The 18,381-nt window shown below is 48.0% G+C and overlaps 1 protein-coding gene across 1 annotated transcript in view; it reads right to left on the bottom strand.

The window, feature by feature from the left end:
- LOC115187656 (oxysterol-binding protein-related protein 3-like) overlaps positions 1-9,095 on the bottom strand; it is a gene marked incomplete at its 5' end in the record, with an annotated part of 35,506 nt that extends 26,411 nt beyond the window's left edge. Inside the window, 2 exons of the mRNA XM_029746624.1 lie at positions 2,595-2,732; positions 8,955-9,095. Coding sequence (XP_029602484.1) covers positions 2,595-2,732; positions 8,955-9,095 — 279 coding nt within the window. The remainder of the gene's footprint in view (positions 1-2,594; positions 2,733-8,954) is intronic.
- Between the last annotated feature and the right edge of the window lie 9,286 nt (positions 9,096-18,381).

Here is an 18,381-nt window from a genome sequence, read left to right as displayed (position 1 = left end):
AACATACTGAACATGTTCTGTAGCTCAGAGCTCTGACGGGAGGAGCCTCATTAAGTCTGAAGCCAGAAGTGTGTCCAGACAAAGTATCCTCCACGTCTGTTACTCCTCTCTACACCTCCTCCTTCCTCATCCCCCTCCCTCCTCTCTTTCCTCCTCTCTCTCTCCTCCTCATCCCCCTCCCTCCTCTCTTTCCTCCTCTCTCTCTCCTCCTCCCTCCTCATCCCCCTCCCTCCTCTCTCTCCTCCGCTCTCTCCTCCTCCCTCCTCATCCCCCTCCCTCCTCTCTCTCCTCATTCCCCTCCCTCCTCTCTCCACCTCCTCCTTCCTCATCCCCCTCCCTCCTCTCTTTCCTCCTCTCTCTCTCCTCCTCATCCCCCTCCCTCCTCTCTTTCCTCCTCTCTCTCCACCTCCTCCTTCCTCATCCCGCTCCCTCCTCTCTCCACCTCCTTCCTCATCCCCCTCCCTCCTCTCTTTCCTCCTCTCTCTCCACCTCCTCCTTCCTCATCCCCCTCCCTCCTCTCTCTCCTCCTCTCTCTCTCCTCCTCCTCCTCTCTCTCCTCCTTCCTCCTCATCCCCTCCCTCCTCTCTCTCCTCCTCTCTCTCTCCTCCTTCCTCCTCATCCCCCTCCCTCCTCTCTTTCCTCCTCTCTCTCCACCTCCTCCTTCCTCATCCCCCTCCCTCCTCTCTCTCCTCCTCTCTCTCTCCTCCTTCCTCCTCATCCCCCTCCCTCCTCTCTCCTCCTTCCTCCTCATCCCCCTCCCTCCTCTCTTTCCTCCTCTCTCTCCACCTCCTCCTTCCTCATCCCCCTCCCTCCTCTCTCTCCTCCTCTCTCTCTCCTCCTTCCTCCTCGTCCCGCTCCCTCCTCTCTCTCCTCCTCTCTCTCCTCCTTCCTCCTCATCCCCCTCCCTCCTCTCTCTCCTCCTCTCTCTCCTCCTTCCTCCTCATCCCCCTCCCTCCTCTCTCTCCTCATCCTCCTCATCCCCCTCCCTCCTCTCTTTCCTCCTCTCTCTCCACCTCCTCCTTCCTCATCCCCCTCCCTCCTCTCTCTCCTCCTCTCTCTCTCCTCATCCTCCTCATCCCCCTCCCTCCTCTCTTTCCTCCTCTCTCTCCACCTCCTCCTTCCTCATCCCCCTCCCTCCTCTCTCTCCTCCTCTCTCTCTCCTCCTTCCTCCTCATCCCCCTCCCTCCTCTCTTTCCTCCTCTCTCTCCTCCTCCCTCCCCATCTCCCTCCCTCCTCTCTTTCCTCCTCTCTCTCCTCCTCCCTCCTCATCCCCCTCCCTCCTCTCTCGCCTCATCCTCCTCATCCCCTTCCCTCCTCTCTCTCCTCATCCTCCTCCCTCCTCTCTTTCCTCCTCTCTCCACCTCCTCCTTCCTCATCCCCCTCCCTCCTCTCTTTCCTCCTCTCTCTCTCCTCCTCCCTCCTCATCCCCCTCCCTCCTCTCTCTCCTTCTCTCTTCTCATCCTCCTCATCCCCTCCCTCCTCTCTTTCCTCCTCCCTCCTCCTCCCGCTCCCTCCTCATTCCCCTCCCTCCTCCCTCCTCATTCTCCTTCCTCATCCCCCTCCCTCCTCTCTCTCCTCCTCTCTCTCTCCTCCTTCCTCCTCATCCCGCTCCCTCCTCTCTCTCCTCCTCTCTCTCCTCCTTCCTCCTCATCCCCCTCCCTCCTCTCTCTCCTCCTCTCTCTCCTCCTTCCTCCTCATCCCCCTCCCTCCTCTCTTTCCTCATCCTCCTCATCCCCCTCCCTCCTCTCTTTCTCCTCCTCTCTCTCCACCTCCTCCTTCCTCATCCCCCTCCCTCCTCTCTCTCCTCCTCTCTCTCTCCTCATCCTCCTCATCCCCCTCCCTCCTCTCTTTCCTCCTCTCTCTCCACCTCCTCCTTCCTCATCCCCCTCCCTCCTCTCTCTCCTCCTCCTCTCTCTCCTCCTTCCTCCTCATCCCCCTCCCTCCTCTCTTTCCTCCTCTCTCTCCTCCTCCCTCCCCATCTCCCTCCCTCCTCTCTTTCCTCCTCTCTCTCCTCCTCCCTCCTCATCCCCTCCCCTCCTCTCTCGCCTCATCCTCCTCATCCCTTCCCTCCTCTCTCTCCTCATCCTCCTCCCTCCTCTCTTTCCTCCTCTCTCCACCTCCTCCTTCCTCATCCCCCTCCCTCCTCTCTTTCCTCCTCTCTCTCTCCTCCTCCCTCCTCATCCCCCTCCCTCTTCTCTCTCCTTCTCTCTTCTCATCCTCCTCATCCCCTCCCTCCTCTCTTTCCTCCTCCCTCCTCCTCCCGCTCCCTCCTCATTCCCCTCCCTCCTCCCTCCTCATTCTCCCTCCTCATCCCCCTCCCTCCTCTATCCTCATCCTCCCTCCTCATCTTCCTCCTTCTCCTCCACCCTCCTCATCTTCTCTCCTCATCCCCCTCCTCATCCTCCTCCCTCCTCCTCCCACCCCATAGCCTCCCCTTGCTCCTCTTCCTCCTTCTCCTCCCCGATCCTCCCTCCCTCCCTGTCCTCCTATCCCTCCACCCCTCCCTCCTCCTCCCCCTCCCTCCTCCTCTACTCCTTCAGTATTGACTGGTTTCAACAGCAGAGAGAGAGAGAGCAGCCCAGTCAGACACTGACCTCATTTTCTGAGGAGCTGGCAGACAGTAGAACCTCCTGAGCATCGAAGAACTCTGACAGAGACTCTGTGATGGACGCTCTGCTCTCATTGGATGCCTGGTGAACTAGGGGGTGGGATCCATCGGTGGAGTCTTGCTTCTAATAAGAGGAGAACATAATGTCAGTTAGGTTTAATGCTTAGATTAATTTAAGTTAGGTTTAGGCTCAGATTAATTCAGCTAGGTATAGGCTTAGATTAATTTGAACTCATTCTCCTGTTGTTAGAACTTTCAAAAGGAAAAAACATTATTGTCTGAAACAATAAACCATGATTAAACATGTAGAATAGTGTGACTGTGTGAACTGAACAGAAATACAGGTTGTGTCTCAAATGTACCTTATTCCTGTTATAGGGCAGTACTGTTGACCAGGGCCCATAGGGGGACCCAGACAGTACTGTTGACCAGGGCCCATAGGAGGACCCAGACAGTACTGTTGACCAGGGCCCATAGGGGGACCCAGACAGTACTGTTGACCAGGGCCCAGAGGAGGACCCAGACGGTACTGTTGACCAGGGCCCATAGGGGGACCCAGAAAGTACTGTTGACCAGGGCCCATAGGGGGACCCAGACAGTACTGTTGACCAGGGCCCAGAGGAGGACCCAGACAGTACTGTTGACCAGGGCCCAGAGGAGGACCCAGACAGTACTGTTGACCAGGGCCCATAGGGGGACCCAGACGGTAAGTACTGTTGACCAGGGCCCATAGGGGGACCTAGACAGTACTGTTGACCAGGGCCCATAGGAGGACCCAGACAGTACTGTTGACCAGGGCCCATAGGGGGACCCAGACAGTACTGTTGACCAGGGCCCATAGGAGGACCCAGACAGTACTGTTGACCAGGGCCCATAGGGGGACCCAGACAGTACTGTTGACCAGGGCCCATAGGAGGACCCAGACTGTACTGTTGACCAGGTCCCAGAGTGGGACCCAGAAAGTACTGTTGACCAGGGCCCAGAGTGGGACCCAGAAAGTACTGTTGACCAGGGCCCAGAGTGGGACCCAGAAAGTACTGTTGACCAGGGCCCAGAGGAGGACCCAGACGGTACTGTTGACCAGGGCCCATAGGAGGACCCAGACTGTACTGTTGACCAGGGCCCAGAGTGGGACCCAGACTGTACGGTTGACCAGGGCCCATAGGAGGACCCAGACAGTACTGCTGACCAGGGCCCAGAGGGGGACCCAGACTGTACGGTTGACCAGGGCCCATAGGAAGACCCAGACGGTACTGTTGACCAGGGCCCATAGGAGGACCCAGACTGTACTGTTGACCAGAGCCCATAGGGGGACCCAGACTGTACTGTTGACCAGGGCCCATAGGAGGACCCAGACAGTACTGTTGACCAGGGCCCATAGAGGGACGCAGACTGTACTGTTGACCAGGGCCCATAGGGGGACCCAGAAAGTACTGTTGACCAGGGCCCAGAGGGGGACCTAGACAGTACTGTTGACCAGGGCCCATCGGAGGACCCAGACTGTACTGTTGACCAGGGCCCAGAGGGGGACCCAGACAATACTGTTGACCAAGGCCCATAGGAGGACCCAGACAGTACTGTTGACCAGGGCCCAGAGGGGGACCCAGACAGTACTGTTGACCAGGGCCCATAGGAGGACCCAGACAGTACTGTTGACCAGGGCCCATAGGAGGACCCAGACAGTACTGTTGACCAAGGCCCATAGGAGGACCCAGACAGTACTGTTGACCAGGGCCCAGAGGGGGACCCAGACAGTACTGTTGACCAAGGCCCATAGGAGGACCCAGACAGTACTGTTGACCAGGGCCCAGAGGGGGACCCAGACAGTACTGTTGAGTAGGGCCCATAGGAGGACCCTGACAGTACTGTTGACCAGGGCCCAGAGGGGGACCCAGACAGTACTGTTGACCAGGGCCCATAGGAGGACCCAGACAGTACTGTTGACCAGGGCCCATAAGAGGACCCAGACAGTACTGTTGACCAGGGCCGATAGGGGAACCCAGATAGTACTGTTGACCAGGACCCATAGGGGGACCCAGACAGTACTATTGACCAGGGCCCATAGGGGGACCCAGACAGTACTATTGACCAGGACCCATAGGGGGACCCAGACAGTACTGTTGACCAGGACCCATAGGGGGACCCAGACAGTACTATTGACCAAGACCCAGAGGGGGACCCAGACAGTAGTGTTGACCAGGACCCAGAGGGGGACCCAGACAGTAGTGTTGACCAGGGCCCAGAGGGGGACCCAGACAGTGCATTAGGCCTACTTGTTGATTCCCTCGTGCCTCTGTGGACCAATTAATGATGAAGAAACAGGGAAGCCTTCCTCTGAGGAAACTCCTCTGACAATAATAGAATCACTAACTGTGTGTGTGTGTGTGTGTGTGTGTGTGTGTGTGCACATGTGAGTGTGTGTGTGTGTGTAGTGGAAGCATCCAGGGAGTGATTAACAGGATCAGGTTGTACCCTATCATCAGATCTGATTAAATAAACACAACAGTGAGCTCCCTGAGGATACCAACAGACTCTGATTCACTGTGTGTGTGAGCTCCCTGAGGATACCAACAGACTCTGATTCACTGTGTGTGTGAGCTCCCTGAGGATACCAACGGACTCTGATTCACTGTGTGTGTGAGCTCCCTGAGGATACCAACAGACTCTGATTCACTGTGTGTGTGAGCTCCCTGAGGATACCAACGGACTCTGATTCACTGTGTGTGTGAGCTCCCTGAGGATACCAACAGACTCTGATTCACTGTGTGTGTGAGCTCCCTGAGGATACCAACGGACTCTGATTCACTGTGTGTGTGAGCTCCCTGAGGATACCAACAGACTCTGATTCACTGTGTGTGTGTGTGTGTGCTCCCTGAGGATACCAACAGACTCTGATTCACTGTGTGTGTGTGTGAGCTCCCTGAGGATACCAACAGACTCTGATTCACTGTGTGTGTGTGTGTGTGTGAGCTCCCTGAGGATACCAACAGACTCTGATTCACTGTGTGTGTGTGTGTGTGAGCTCCCTGAGGATACCAACGGACTCTGATTCACTGTGTGTGTGTGTGTGTGTGTGAGCTCCCTGAGGATACCAACGGACTCTGATTCACTGTGTGTGTGAGCTCCCTGAGGATACCAACGGACTCTGATTCACTGTGTGTGTGTGTGAGCTCCCTGAGGATACCAACAGACTCTGATTCACTGTGTGTGTGTTGTGTGCTCCCTGAGGATACCAACAGACTCTGATTCACTGTGTGTGTGTGTGAGCTCCCTGAGGATAACAACAGACTCTGATTCACTGTGTGTGTGTGTGTGTGTGTGTGAGCTCCCTGAGGATACCAACGGACTTTGATTCACTGTGTGTGTGTGTGTGTGAGCTCCCTGAGGATACCAACGGACTCTGATTCACTGTGTGTGTGTGTGTGAGCTCCCTGAGGATACCAACGGACTCTGATTCACTGTGTGTGTGAGCTCCCTGAGGATACCAACAGACTCTGATTCACTGTGTGTGTGAGCTCCCTGAGGATACCAACGGACTCTGATTCACTGTGTGTGTGTGTGAGCTCCCTGAGGATACCAACAGACTCTGATTCACTGTGTGTGTGTGTGAGCTCCCTGAGGATACCAACAGACTCTGATTCACTGTGTGTGTGTGTGTGTGTGCTCCCTGAGGATACCAACAGACTCTGATTCACTGTGTGTGTGTGTGTGCTCCCTGAGGATACCAACGGACTCTGATTCACTGTGTGTGTGAGCTCCCTGAGGATACCAACAGACTCTGATTCACTGTGTGTGTGAGCTCCCTGAGGATACCAACAGACTCTGATTCACTGTGTGTGTGTGTGTGAGCTCCCTGAGGATACCAACAGACTCTGATTCACTGTGTGTGTGTGAGCTCCCTGAGGATACCAACGGACTCTGATTCACTGTGTGTGTGAGCTCCCTGAGGATACCAACAGACTCTGATTCACTGTGTGTGTGTGAGCTCCATGAGGATACCAACAGACTCTGATTCACTGTTTGTGTGTGTGAGCTCCCTGAGGATACCAACAGACTCTGATTCACTGTGTGTGTGTGTGTGTGTGAGCTCCCTGAGGATACCAACAGACTCTGATTCACTGTGTGTGTGTGTGTGTGTGTGAGCTCCCTGAGGATACCAACGGACTCTGATTCACTGTGTGTGTGTGAGCTCCCTGAGGATACCAACGGACTCTGATTCACTGTGTGTGTGTGAGCTCCCTGAGGATACCAACAGACTCTGATTCACTGTGTGTGTGAGCTCCCTGATGATACCAACGGACTCTGATTCACTGTGTGTGTGTGAGCTCCCTGAGGATACCAACAGACTCTGATTCACTGTGTGTGTGTGAGCTCCCTGAGGATACCAACAGACTCTGATTCACTGTGTGTGTGAGCTCCCTGAGGATACCAACGGACTCTGATTCACTGTGTGTGTGAGCTCCCTGAGGATACCAACAGACTCTGATTCACTGTGTGTGTGAGCTCCCTGAGGATACCAACAGACTCTGATTCACTGTGTGTGTGAGCTCCCTGAGGATACCAACGGACTCTGATTCACTGTGTGTGTGTGAGCTCCCTGAGGATACCAACAGACTCTGATTCACTGTGTGTGTGAGCTCCCTGAGGATACCAACGGACTCTGATTCACTGTGTGTGTGTGTGTGTGTGTGTGAGCTCCCTGAGGATACCAACAGACTCTGATTCACTGTGTGTGTGTGTGTGTGTGAGCTCCCTGAGGATACCAACGGACTCTGATTCACTGTGTGTGTGTGTGTGTGTGAGCTCCCTGAGGATACCAACGGACTCTGATTCACTGTGTGTGTGTGAGCTCCCTGAGGATACCAACAGACTCTGATTCACTGTGTGTGTGTGAGCTCCCTGAGGATACCAACAGACTCTGATTCACTGTGTTTGTGTGAGCTCCCTGAGGATACCAACAGACTCTGATTCACTGTGTGTGTGTGAGCTCCCTGAGGATACCAACGGACTCTGATTCACTGTGTGTGTGTGAGCTCCCTGAGGATACCAACAGACTCTGATTCACTGTGTGTGTGAGCTCCCTGAGGATACCAACAGACTCTGATTCACTGTGTGTGTGAGCTCCCTGAGGATACCAACAGACTCTGATTCACTGTGTGTGTGTGAGCTCCCTGAGGATACCAACAGACTCTGATTCACTGTGTGTGTGAGCTCCCTGAGGATACCAACGGACTCTGATTCACTGTGTGTGTGTGAGGTCCCTGAGGATACCAACGGACTCTGATTCACTGTGTGTGTGTGAGCTCCCTGAGGATACCAACGGACTCTGATTCACTGTGTGTGTGTGTGTGACCTCCCTGAGAATACCAACGGACTCTGATTCACTGTGTGTGTGTGTGAGCTCCCTGAGGATACCAACAGACTCTGATTCACTGTGTGTGTGAGCTCCCTGAGGATACCAACGGACTCTGATTCACTGTGTGTGTGTGTGTGTGTGAGCTCCCTGAGGATACCAACAGACTCTGATTCACTGTGTGTGTGTGTGTGTGTGAGCTCCCTGGGGATACCAACAGACTCTGATTCACTGTGTGTGTGTGTGTGTGTGTGTGAGCTCCCTGAGGATACCAACGGACTCTGATTCACTGTGTGTGTGTGTGTGTGAGCTCCCTGAGGATACCAACAGACTCTGATTCACTGTGTGTGTGTGTGTGAGCTCCCTGAGGATACCAACGGACTTTGATTCACTGTGTTTGTGTGTGTGTGTGTGTGAGCTCTTCAGGATAACAACTGACTCTGAACAGAAGGAGAGGTGTTTACAACTAACAATCCCTTCAGTCTAATCTTGTAATCAGTTGTTGTCTCAACACTCAGCTTGATAAGTAGGAGTTGGAGCTGTCAACACTAAGCATCCATATTGTAACAGTTAGGAGTAGAAAACAGTGCTGAACCTGTTACTCTGTAACAACTAAGGAGATGTTGTGATGATACCCACTCACCATTACAGAGGGGCTAAACAAGCAGTGAGTGGGACAACACCTGTTGTATTGGGACTAAGGCCAGCAGATTATAAAATGCTATTATAATCATATAGCCTGTTCTCACTAGATAATAATGCCAATGATGATGATCAGGGTTGTAAAATTCTGGTAACTTTTACAAAGTTCCCAGGTTTTTCCAGAAATCACAGTTTAGATTCCTAGAATTAGGAGGGAATATGCATAAAATCCAGAATCATCTGGAATCTGGAATCCTCTGACAAGTTAGTGGAATTTTGTAAACCTGATGATGCTGATGTGGGAGGGAGGGTGTGTCATCATGCACGTCATCATGCATGTCCCACACCCACCTGTAGGGGACCAGAGAGGTTTATGAGCCCAGTGGAGGGTTCTGGGACGCAGCGGGACTCAGCGTGAATGTTGCTCAGACGCTCTCTCAGTTCAGAGTTCTGGGCTATAGCCTGGATGGAACAACAAACAACCAGCGTTCTGTTTCAGCACACAGCCACACACACAATGCTGGGACGTATTCATTAGTGCACACCGTAGCAAAACCTTTTGCAACAGAAAAATAAAAACACAAGTGTTTCTTATTGGACACATCCCTCCGTGTTGCAGTCTGTTATCTTCTGTTTGGTGCATAGTGAATATGACCCTGGACACCAAAACACCACTTATCTCTACTGATTGGTAAGGTTCATACTTTTTCTATTTTCCTAATCAAACATTTTCTATCAAACATTTTCCGCATTACTTGTGTTTCTGTCAATTCAAAAATATAAATGTTTGAAATGTGATTCTGCACAAATACAGCCAACCACTTATAGATTGTGTGAATGGGTTGATCATGTACTGAAAACAGGTGCTGTTTGAACACAGAGCTGTGGGGAAGATGTGATGAGGTGCCTACAGATATCTCCCCAATACGCCCTGAGAAGACCCAAACAAGATGAGATCTGCCTCATCAGTAGTAGGAGTGCTCTAGAGATATCTCCCCAATACGCCCTGAGAAGAACCAAACAAGATGAGATCTGCCTCATCAGTAGTAAGAGTGCTCTAGAGATATCTCCCCAATAAGCCCTGAGAAGACCCAAACAAGATGAGATCTGCCTCATCAGTAGTAAGAGTGCTCTAGAGATATCTCCCCAATAAGCCCTGAGAAGACCCAAACAAGATGAGATCTGCCTCATCAGTAGTAGGAGTGCTCTAGAGATATCTCCCCAATAAGCCCTGAGAAGACCCACACAAGATGAGATCTGCCTCATCAGTAGTAAGAGTGCTCTAGAGATATCTCCCCAATAAGCCCTGAGAAGACCCAAACAAGATGAGATCTGCCTCATCAGTAGTAAGAGTGCTCTAGAGATATCTCCCCAATAAGCCCTGAGAAGACCCACACAAGATGAGATCTGCCTCATCAGTAGTAGGAGTGCTCTAGAGATATCTCCCCAATAAGCCCTGAGAAGACCCAAACAAGATGAGATCTGCCTCATCAGTAGTAGGAGTGCTCTAGAGATATCTCCCCAATAAGCCCTGAGAAGAACCAAACAAGATGAGATCTGCCTCATCAGTAGTAGGAGTGCTTAAGAACAGAGGTGTCTTTCAAGAGTGACTTAGAGAGGCAAGACATCGAAGAAAATACAATGTCACTTCCAGACATTGATATGCCATTAGGGCTGGAGGTCATGGATGAAGACCGTCATGAATAAATGAAATAACCGTCATAACCGTTTAAAAAAACGAACAGCTGACTGAAGACGAGATGACCAGGCACTCTTGTGGTTGAGTCTGTTTCTGCGCTAACTTTATGTAACTTTCTGTTGCTCCTTGCTGAAACAAGCAAGGTGTTTTAGCAAAGTCTTCAGTTGCCTTGGCAACACCTCCCTCTCTGCAGCAACAGCACACATAGAAATATAATGAATAGAATGGGCTTGGAACCTCTAACCCTCTAAGCCCCGCCCCCCTTGTTTATTGTTGCAACCTCGGACATTTTCCCTGCAAGACCAATTCCCCATTCAACCACTGGTGAAATGCCCTCACAAAGATCTCCAACTGTGTTTCTAATACAGAATGAAATGAAACACAGACTAACCCTTGCTAATCAGGAAACTCTTGGGTTTGTTGTGGTGGACTGTCATTACAATTGCTTCACGGAAACGCGGTACAATTATTTTTCTAGTGTAGCTAGCCACTGAATGTAGGGAAGTCAAATGTTCAGGCAGCTGCACAGTCACTATGGAAACTAGTCTAGAGCGCATGGTTAAATTGTGTTTAGTAGCATTTTTAAACTCTCTCCATGGTTAAAGATAGTGAGAAATATATGTCATTGTTATAAACATCTGTGAGTGTGCTTCATACAGTATACTATGGCTATGACTGGTTGTCATCTAACGTCAGGTAGATGTAGGATACCAAAGTTCCTTGAGGTTTGTCTGTTAGAAGAGCGCAAATGGTGCAATGTCGCCACTGCTATTGTCCCAGTTCCATTGATTTCAATTCAATATCAATGTGAGTGATTCATTTGCGCAAGCTATTGATTACAGTAGATCAAGCTAATCAATTTGTGTCTTGAGTGACAGCTTGGTAAATATTGGTGCATGAGCAGTTTATAAGGCACTAATTTAGCAAAATACAAATCATCTGAATACAAGTGTGACACGTGTGTGTCGGGAGTAACTTTTATGTATTGATCTTCAAAATATCATGACTTATTTCAGCAAACTGATAATCCAAGAAAGAAGAGGAGTAGGCAGCCAGTACGTTGCATAAACCTTAGTCAACTATTACCAGAAATAAATACAAAAGAACAGCATATTTATTATGAATTTCAACATCTAAAACTGGTGTTTCAACAGGATTCTACTGTATCAGGTAAAAACGACTGAATGAGCCAAAAAACGTGATATGATTTATTGATTTTGATGATATTGGTTAAATTGTGAAAATAATGTTTATCCTGGCTACTGAATGTCTCTGAATTCACTGTCAGCATGCAGTCAAAGCTATCACCACTTTTGGAGCTACCTAGTACTCTCAAATCGTATCCTGATGTTGACAGCAGATGGGAGATGTATTCATAACATTGCTGACATAGCTAGCTAACATACACTACCGTGCAAAAGTTTGGGGTCACTTAAAAATGTCCTTGATTTTGAAAGAAAAGCACATTTTTTGTCCATTAAAATAACATCAAATAGATCAGAAATACAGTGTAGACATTGTTAATGTTGTAAATGACTATTGTAGCTGGATTTGTTATTGAATATCTACATAGGCGTACAGAGGTCCATTATTATTATTATTATTACTTTATTTAACCAGGGAGGCCTGTAGAGAACAAGTTCTCATTTACAACTGCGACCTGGCCAAGATAAAGCAAAGCAGTGCGACAAAAAACAACAACACAGAGTTACACATGGGATAGACAAATGTACAGTCAATAACACAATAGAAAAATCTATATACCGTGTGTGCAAATGTAGTAAGATTAGGGAGATAAGGCAATAAATAGGCCATAGTGGCGAAATAATTACAATTTAGCATTAACACTGGAGTGATAAATGTGCAAATGATGATGTGCAAGTAGAGATACTGGGGTGCAAAAGAGCAAAACAAATAAAAATAACAATATGGGGATGAGGTAGTTGGGTGGGCTATTTACAGATGGGCTGTATACAGGTGCAGTGATCGGTAAGCTGCTCTGACAGCTGATGCTTATAGTTAGTGAGGGAGATATAAGTCTCCAGCTTTAGCTTTTGTCTAGTTTGAGAAACAGACGCCTCACAAGTCCTCAACTGGCAGCTTCATTAAATAGTACCCGCAAAACACCAGTCTCAACGTCAACAGTGAAGGGGCGACTCCGGGATGCAGGCCTTCTAGGCAGAGTTCCTCTGTCCAGTGTCTGTGTTCTTTTGCCCATCTTAATCGTTTTATTGGCCAGTCTGAGATATGGCTTCTTCTTTGCAACTCTACCTAGAAGGCCAGCATCCCGGAGTCGCCTCTTCACTGTTGACGTTGAGACTGGTGTTTTGCGGGTACTATTTAAATGAAGCTGCCAGTTGAGGACTTGTGAGGCATCTGTTTCTCAAACTAGACACTCTAATGTACTTGTCCTCTTGCTCAGTTGTGCACCAGGGCCTCCCACTCCTCTTTCTATTCTGGTTAGAGCCAGTTTGCGCTGTTCTGTGAAAGAAGTGGTACACAGCGTTGTATGAGATCTTCAGTTTCTTGGCAATTTCTCGCATGGAATAGCCTTCACCCACAAATGCCTTCATCCAGCTGGAAACGGCAGAAGAAATCTGCCGTTTCCAGCTACAATAGTCATTTACAATATTAACAATGTCTACACTGTATTTCTGATCAATTTTATTTTATTTTAATGGTCAAAAAAATTACTTTTCATTTAAAAATATGGACATTTCTAAGTGACCCAAACTTCTGAACGTTAGTATACATCTAGAGAAAACAAGTTGTATTAAGTGGCTAGCTAGCTAGCGTCAGAGTAAGTTGGTTTAGGCCTCGTTTTCAGAGTCATTTTTAGTAAGCAGAGAGCGTGGGCAGGAAGTGCTGACAGGAAGGCCCTAATCTCACACACACCCATGAAGAAGTTTCACTTAAACTCACCAACGGAGCACAGAGGAGGATGAACATTGAGAGAAATAAAGGACGTTGAATATCCCCAGGTCAGACTAGTTAGGAGAGACCTAAAAGGAGGAGTCAGGTAACCACAGTGATAGGGGGCTCGGATCATTATGAGATAATGCTCATATCATTTGGTATTGGAACCCACACCCTCTTCGGGGGTTAGGGGCTACTTGCGTCACGACTCGCTTGAGCCTGGGGCGGGGAGGAGCCTGTGCTTTAAGAAAGGGTAAGGAAAAATGTGTGGTTAGTGGTTGACTGAAAAAAGCCCCTTTAAGACTGAAAAATCCCCTTAAAGGGTTAAGAGCGGGATTGCAGATGCAGGTGCAAGATCTTGTAGAGGGACAAAAAAAAACACAACTAATATAAAATATACTGCGTCAGTAAAATGTATATAGTATGTATAAGCTGGAAGTAGAAGCCTAAATGTTGTTGTACATTAGTATACTCCAATTAGGGGAGTGGTGGTAGGGTTAGGGGACTGGTACTGTATGTATTTATTTCAATACATACAGTACCAGTCTAAAGTTTAGACACTCATTCCAGGGTTTTTCTTTATTTTTACTATTTTCCACATTGTAGAATAATAGTGAAGACATTACAACTATGAAATATCACATATGGAATCATGTAGTAACCAAAATAGTGTTAAACAAATCAAAATATATTTTATATTTCAGACTCTTCAAACTAGCCACCCTTGAATGAGTAGGTGTGTCCAAACTTTTGACTGGTACAATATATATTTTGCAGAGGCGTCAGAAAAACCACAAGAGATTTTTTTAGCCGATGAGTACTGGCCAGAGGGGCGTTGCTACGGCCACAGATGCAAGTGTTAACCATAAATACGTAATTACACTCTTAGGAAAAAAGGTGCTCTCTAGAACCTAAAATGTTTCTTCGGCTGTCCCCATAGGAGAACCCTTTAAAAAAAAAGTTTGGTTCCAGGTAGAACTCTTTTGGGTTCCATGAAGAACCCTTTCCACAGAAGGAATCATTAAGGTTACCTTATTGCTAAAAGTTTTAAGTAGCTGTTAGAGTTTTGAATCACTAACTGACTTGCCTAGTTAAATAAAGGTTACAAAATTCTGTTTATAGAGTAGTTGTAGAAGGTCAGAGATCATGCTTCTTGTTATTCAATGCTGTGCTTCTCATAGGGATTTAGATAAGGGCAGTGGAGGTATCTAATCCATGGTCCATTTTAGCTTATCATAATTGCTTGTGTGATTATTGATTTGTGATATTGACTGATATTGATGGATTGAGCTGGGATTTTATGCCTGTTTTGGGAATTTTGAATAAACTTGCTTTATTGTTCTGAAACCTGTGTCATCAAGGAGTCATACAAGTGCATGTCGTTTTTCTCTAGGTTTTAAATGGAAGCATCTGGTTTATTAGTCAATTGGGAATCTGAGTTACTGGAGTAAAGGGCCCTTGAGGCTAGACTAGTAGCACTGAGTGCATTGGGAAGGAGTCATAGGAGGGGTGATTCTGGGCGGAGTCAACACAGGAAATAGGGGCCTCTTATTGTATTGTGGTCTACGGTGGAAGCTCTGGCCTGGACGATCCTGAGAAGGCGCCAGGTGGAACGGGAGTGAGGCAGCATAAACACTAGGCTCTGAGGATAGCCCACTTTACTGTAGGGCCTTACTGTTGAGGTTGAGGAACAGTTCCTAGCTGTAAACTAGCTCAGTGGTAAGGCAGAGCGGCATCCGTCAGGTCTGGAGGATTAATAACAAGGAATAACTGATTGCTATAGGTAGACAGGTTCGAGTTGAGTTGTTAATCCTGTAGAGGTGGTATTTTAGCTTGACACAACGTTTCGTGGTCAATGAGACTGAGAGCTAGCTAGATAATCAACTGAGCTAGCAAACAATGTAACAAAGTATAAATTCTTATTAGAAAAATACTTCATTAACAGGCTCTGCATTTCAGGAATCACAGTAGCAAGTACCCCTGGTGCACTGTTAAATTATTTTGCCATTTATTTTTTTAAGAAAACTCAGTTTTTGTCATAGCCTTCAATGGCTTGAATGCGATTTGATTTCAACATGAGGTTGTCCAAGGAGTCGGGACTCGACGACAGTTGCCATCCATTGGAGCGATGTGGCTAACTGATGTGGCTAACTGATGTGGCTAACTGATCTGGCTCATGATAGGCAGGGCAAAGCCATTTTGGTGATTTCTGGTATATAATCAAAATAAATACATCTCAGCAGTTTTTACCTGATTAAGCACAATACCATTGGAAATAAATACTGAAAGTCAATTTATAGTCGTAAAAATGACGTTGAACATGATGCTGTCGCTGCTTCCTGTTGACAAGACATTTTGATAAATAGCCCAGTCAAAACAGTTTTAACGTATCCAAATCATAACCAATATGCAGAAACAGTTTGTGATATAATGAAAACCTAAACATAGAATGTACTATCTACCATACATGTGCAACAATAGTAATCAAATTACTGGTATATTTTATAAACTGCACCTTATAAACTGCACACACACCAAAAACCCTGTCGTTTTGACAAGTGGCAATAAATCCCTGATATCGATTAGGGGGAAATCAGGTTGTACGCGCTGTTGAAACTAACACAACTAAGAAACACCTGGAATCTGGAGATATTTAGTACACCACTGGTTACAGAACGACCAGCAGAAGACAGTCAGCTACACTTTGGACTGATGCGGTTTGATTTGGGGGTCGTCAAAACGGAAAGAGAAACGCAACACTTATTTGTCAGTCACTCATATCGATATGACGTTGAAATCAATTGCACGAGAGGGAGAGATGAGGTTGCACAAAAAACACAATCTGGGAATAATGTGTACATCACTGGTTAGAGGGCAATTTGTAGAAGATAGCTAGCTACATTTTGAAGTGTTGCATTTTGATGGGTGGGTTGCCAACGGGGTAAGTGTAACACAACCCTTGTTTTGGTTAATCCCTTCCATCGATATCACGCTGAAATCAATAGAACCAGGGGTGTAACGCTGTTTTAACTAACAGTATTAAAGGCCACACGGACATTTGGAATAACCTATACATGGTTGACTAGATGAGAACTTGCATAAGGCATATATCTATATTTTAGAATGTCGGATGTTGATTTTTTTTGGAGGCTGCCATCACGAAAAAGGGAACAAACCACTTTTCAGTTAGTTAACTTAAAATGATACTTCTGGATTTTGGTAATGAAGCCCTTTATCTACTTCCCCAGAGTCAGGTCAACTCTTGGATAACCTTTTAATGTCTGCGTGCAGTTTAAAGGAAGTTGCTACTGTATAAAACCAAAGATATTGATCCATTTCAAGCAATCTGTGACTAGGGTGGGCATTCTATGTTCCGTTTTCTATGTTTTGTGTATTTCGTTGTTTTGGCCGGGTATGGCTCTCAATCAGGGACAGCTGTCTATTGTTGTCTCTGATTGGGAGCCATACTTAGGTAGTCTTTTCCCACAGGGTTTTTGTGGGTAGTTGTTTTCTGTCTTGTGTTTTTCACCTGACAGAGCTGTTGCGCTTTGTTCCACTTTGTTTTTGATTCAGTGTTCAGAACTAATAAACATGATGAACACGTACCACGCTGCACCTTGGTCCTCTCCTTGCAACAACCGTTACACAATCAATCTTATGTCATCGTGATGACTATAAACTTTTCTACTAACATCACCAATCTGAGGTAAAAAGGATGTGTAATTCCACTCAATTTTATGGGGTGAAAATGCAAGCGTGTGTAAGGTAGTAACACAAACTGTCCACATTAGAGAAATACACTGCTCAAAATAATAAAGGGAACACTAAAACAACACAATGTAACTCCAAGTCAATCACACTTCTGTGAAATCAAACTGTCCACTTAGGAAGCAACACTGATTGACAATACATTTCACATGCTGTTTGTGCAAATGGAATAGACAACAGGTGGAAAATTATAGGCAATAAGCAAGACACCCCCAATAAGGAGTGGGTTCTGCAGGTGGAGACCACAGACCACTTCTCAGTTCCTATGCTTCCTGGCTGATGTTTTGGTCACTTTTGAATGCTGGCGGTGCTTTCACTCTAGTGGTAGCATGAGACGGAGTCTACAACCCACACAAGTGGCTCAGGTAGTGTAGCTCATCCAGGATGGCACATCAATGCGAGCTGTGGCAAGAAGGTTTGCTGTGTCTGTCAGCGTAGTGTCCAGAGCATGGAGGTGCTACCAGGAGACAGGCCAGTACATCAGGAGACGTGGGAGGAGGCCGTAGGGGGGCAACAACCCAGCAGCAGGATCGCTAACCTCCGCCTTTGTGCAAGGAGGAGCAGGAGGAGCACTGCCAGAGCCCTGCAAAATGACCTCCAGCAGGCCACAAATGTGCACGTGTCTGCTCAAACGGTCAGAAACAGACTCCATGAGGGTGGTATGAGGGCCCGACGTCCACAGATGGGGGTTGTGCTTACAGCCCTACACCGTGCAGGTCGTTTGGCATTTGCCAGAGAACTCCAAGATTGGCAAATTCGCCACTGGCGCCCTGTGCTCTTCACAGATGAAAGCAGGTTCACACTGAGCATGTGACAGACGTGACAGAGTCTGGAGACGCCGTGGAGAACGTTCTGCTGCCTGCAAATCCTCCAGCATGACCAGTTTGGCGGTGGGTTAGTCATGGTGTGGGGGTGACATTTCTTTGGGGGGCCGCACAGCCCTCCATGTGCTCGCCAGAGGTAGCCTGACTGCCATTAGGTACCGAGATGAGATCCTCAGACCCCTTGTGAGACCATATGCTGGTGCGGTTGGCCCTGGGTTCCTCCTAATGCAAGACAATGCTAGACCTCATGTGGCTGGAGTGTGTCAGCAGTTCCTGCAAGAAGAAGGCATTGATGCTATGGATTGGTCCGCCCGTTCCCCAGACCTGAAACCAATTGAGCACATCAGGGACATCATGTCTCGCTCCATCCACCAACGCCACGTTGCACCACAGACTGTCTAGGAGTTGGTGGATGCTTTAGTCCAGGTCTGGGAGGAGATCCCTCAGGAGACCATCCGCCACCCTCATCAGGAGCATGCCCAGGCGTTGTAGGGAGGTCATACAGGCACGTGGAGGCCACACACACTACTGAGCCTCATTTTGACTTGTTTTAAGGACATTACATCAAAGT

The sequence above is a fragment of the Salmo trutta genome, unplaced genomic scaffold, assembly GCF_901001165.1.
Source record: "Salmo trutta unplaced genomic scaffold, fSalTru1.1, whole genome shotgun sequence".
NCBI lineage: Eukaryota > Metazoa > Chordata > Actinopteri > Salmoniformes > Salmonidae > Salmo > Salmo trutta.
Note: the sequence above shows the minus strand (reverse complement) of the source record. Positions and strands in the feature narration are given on the sequence as shown.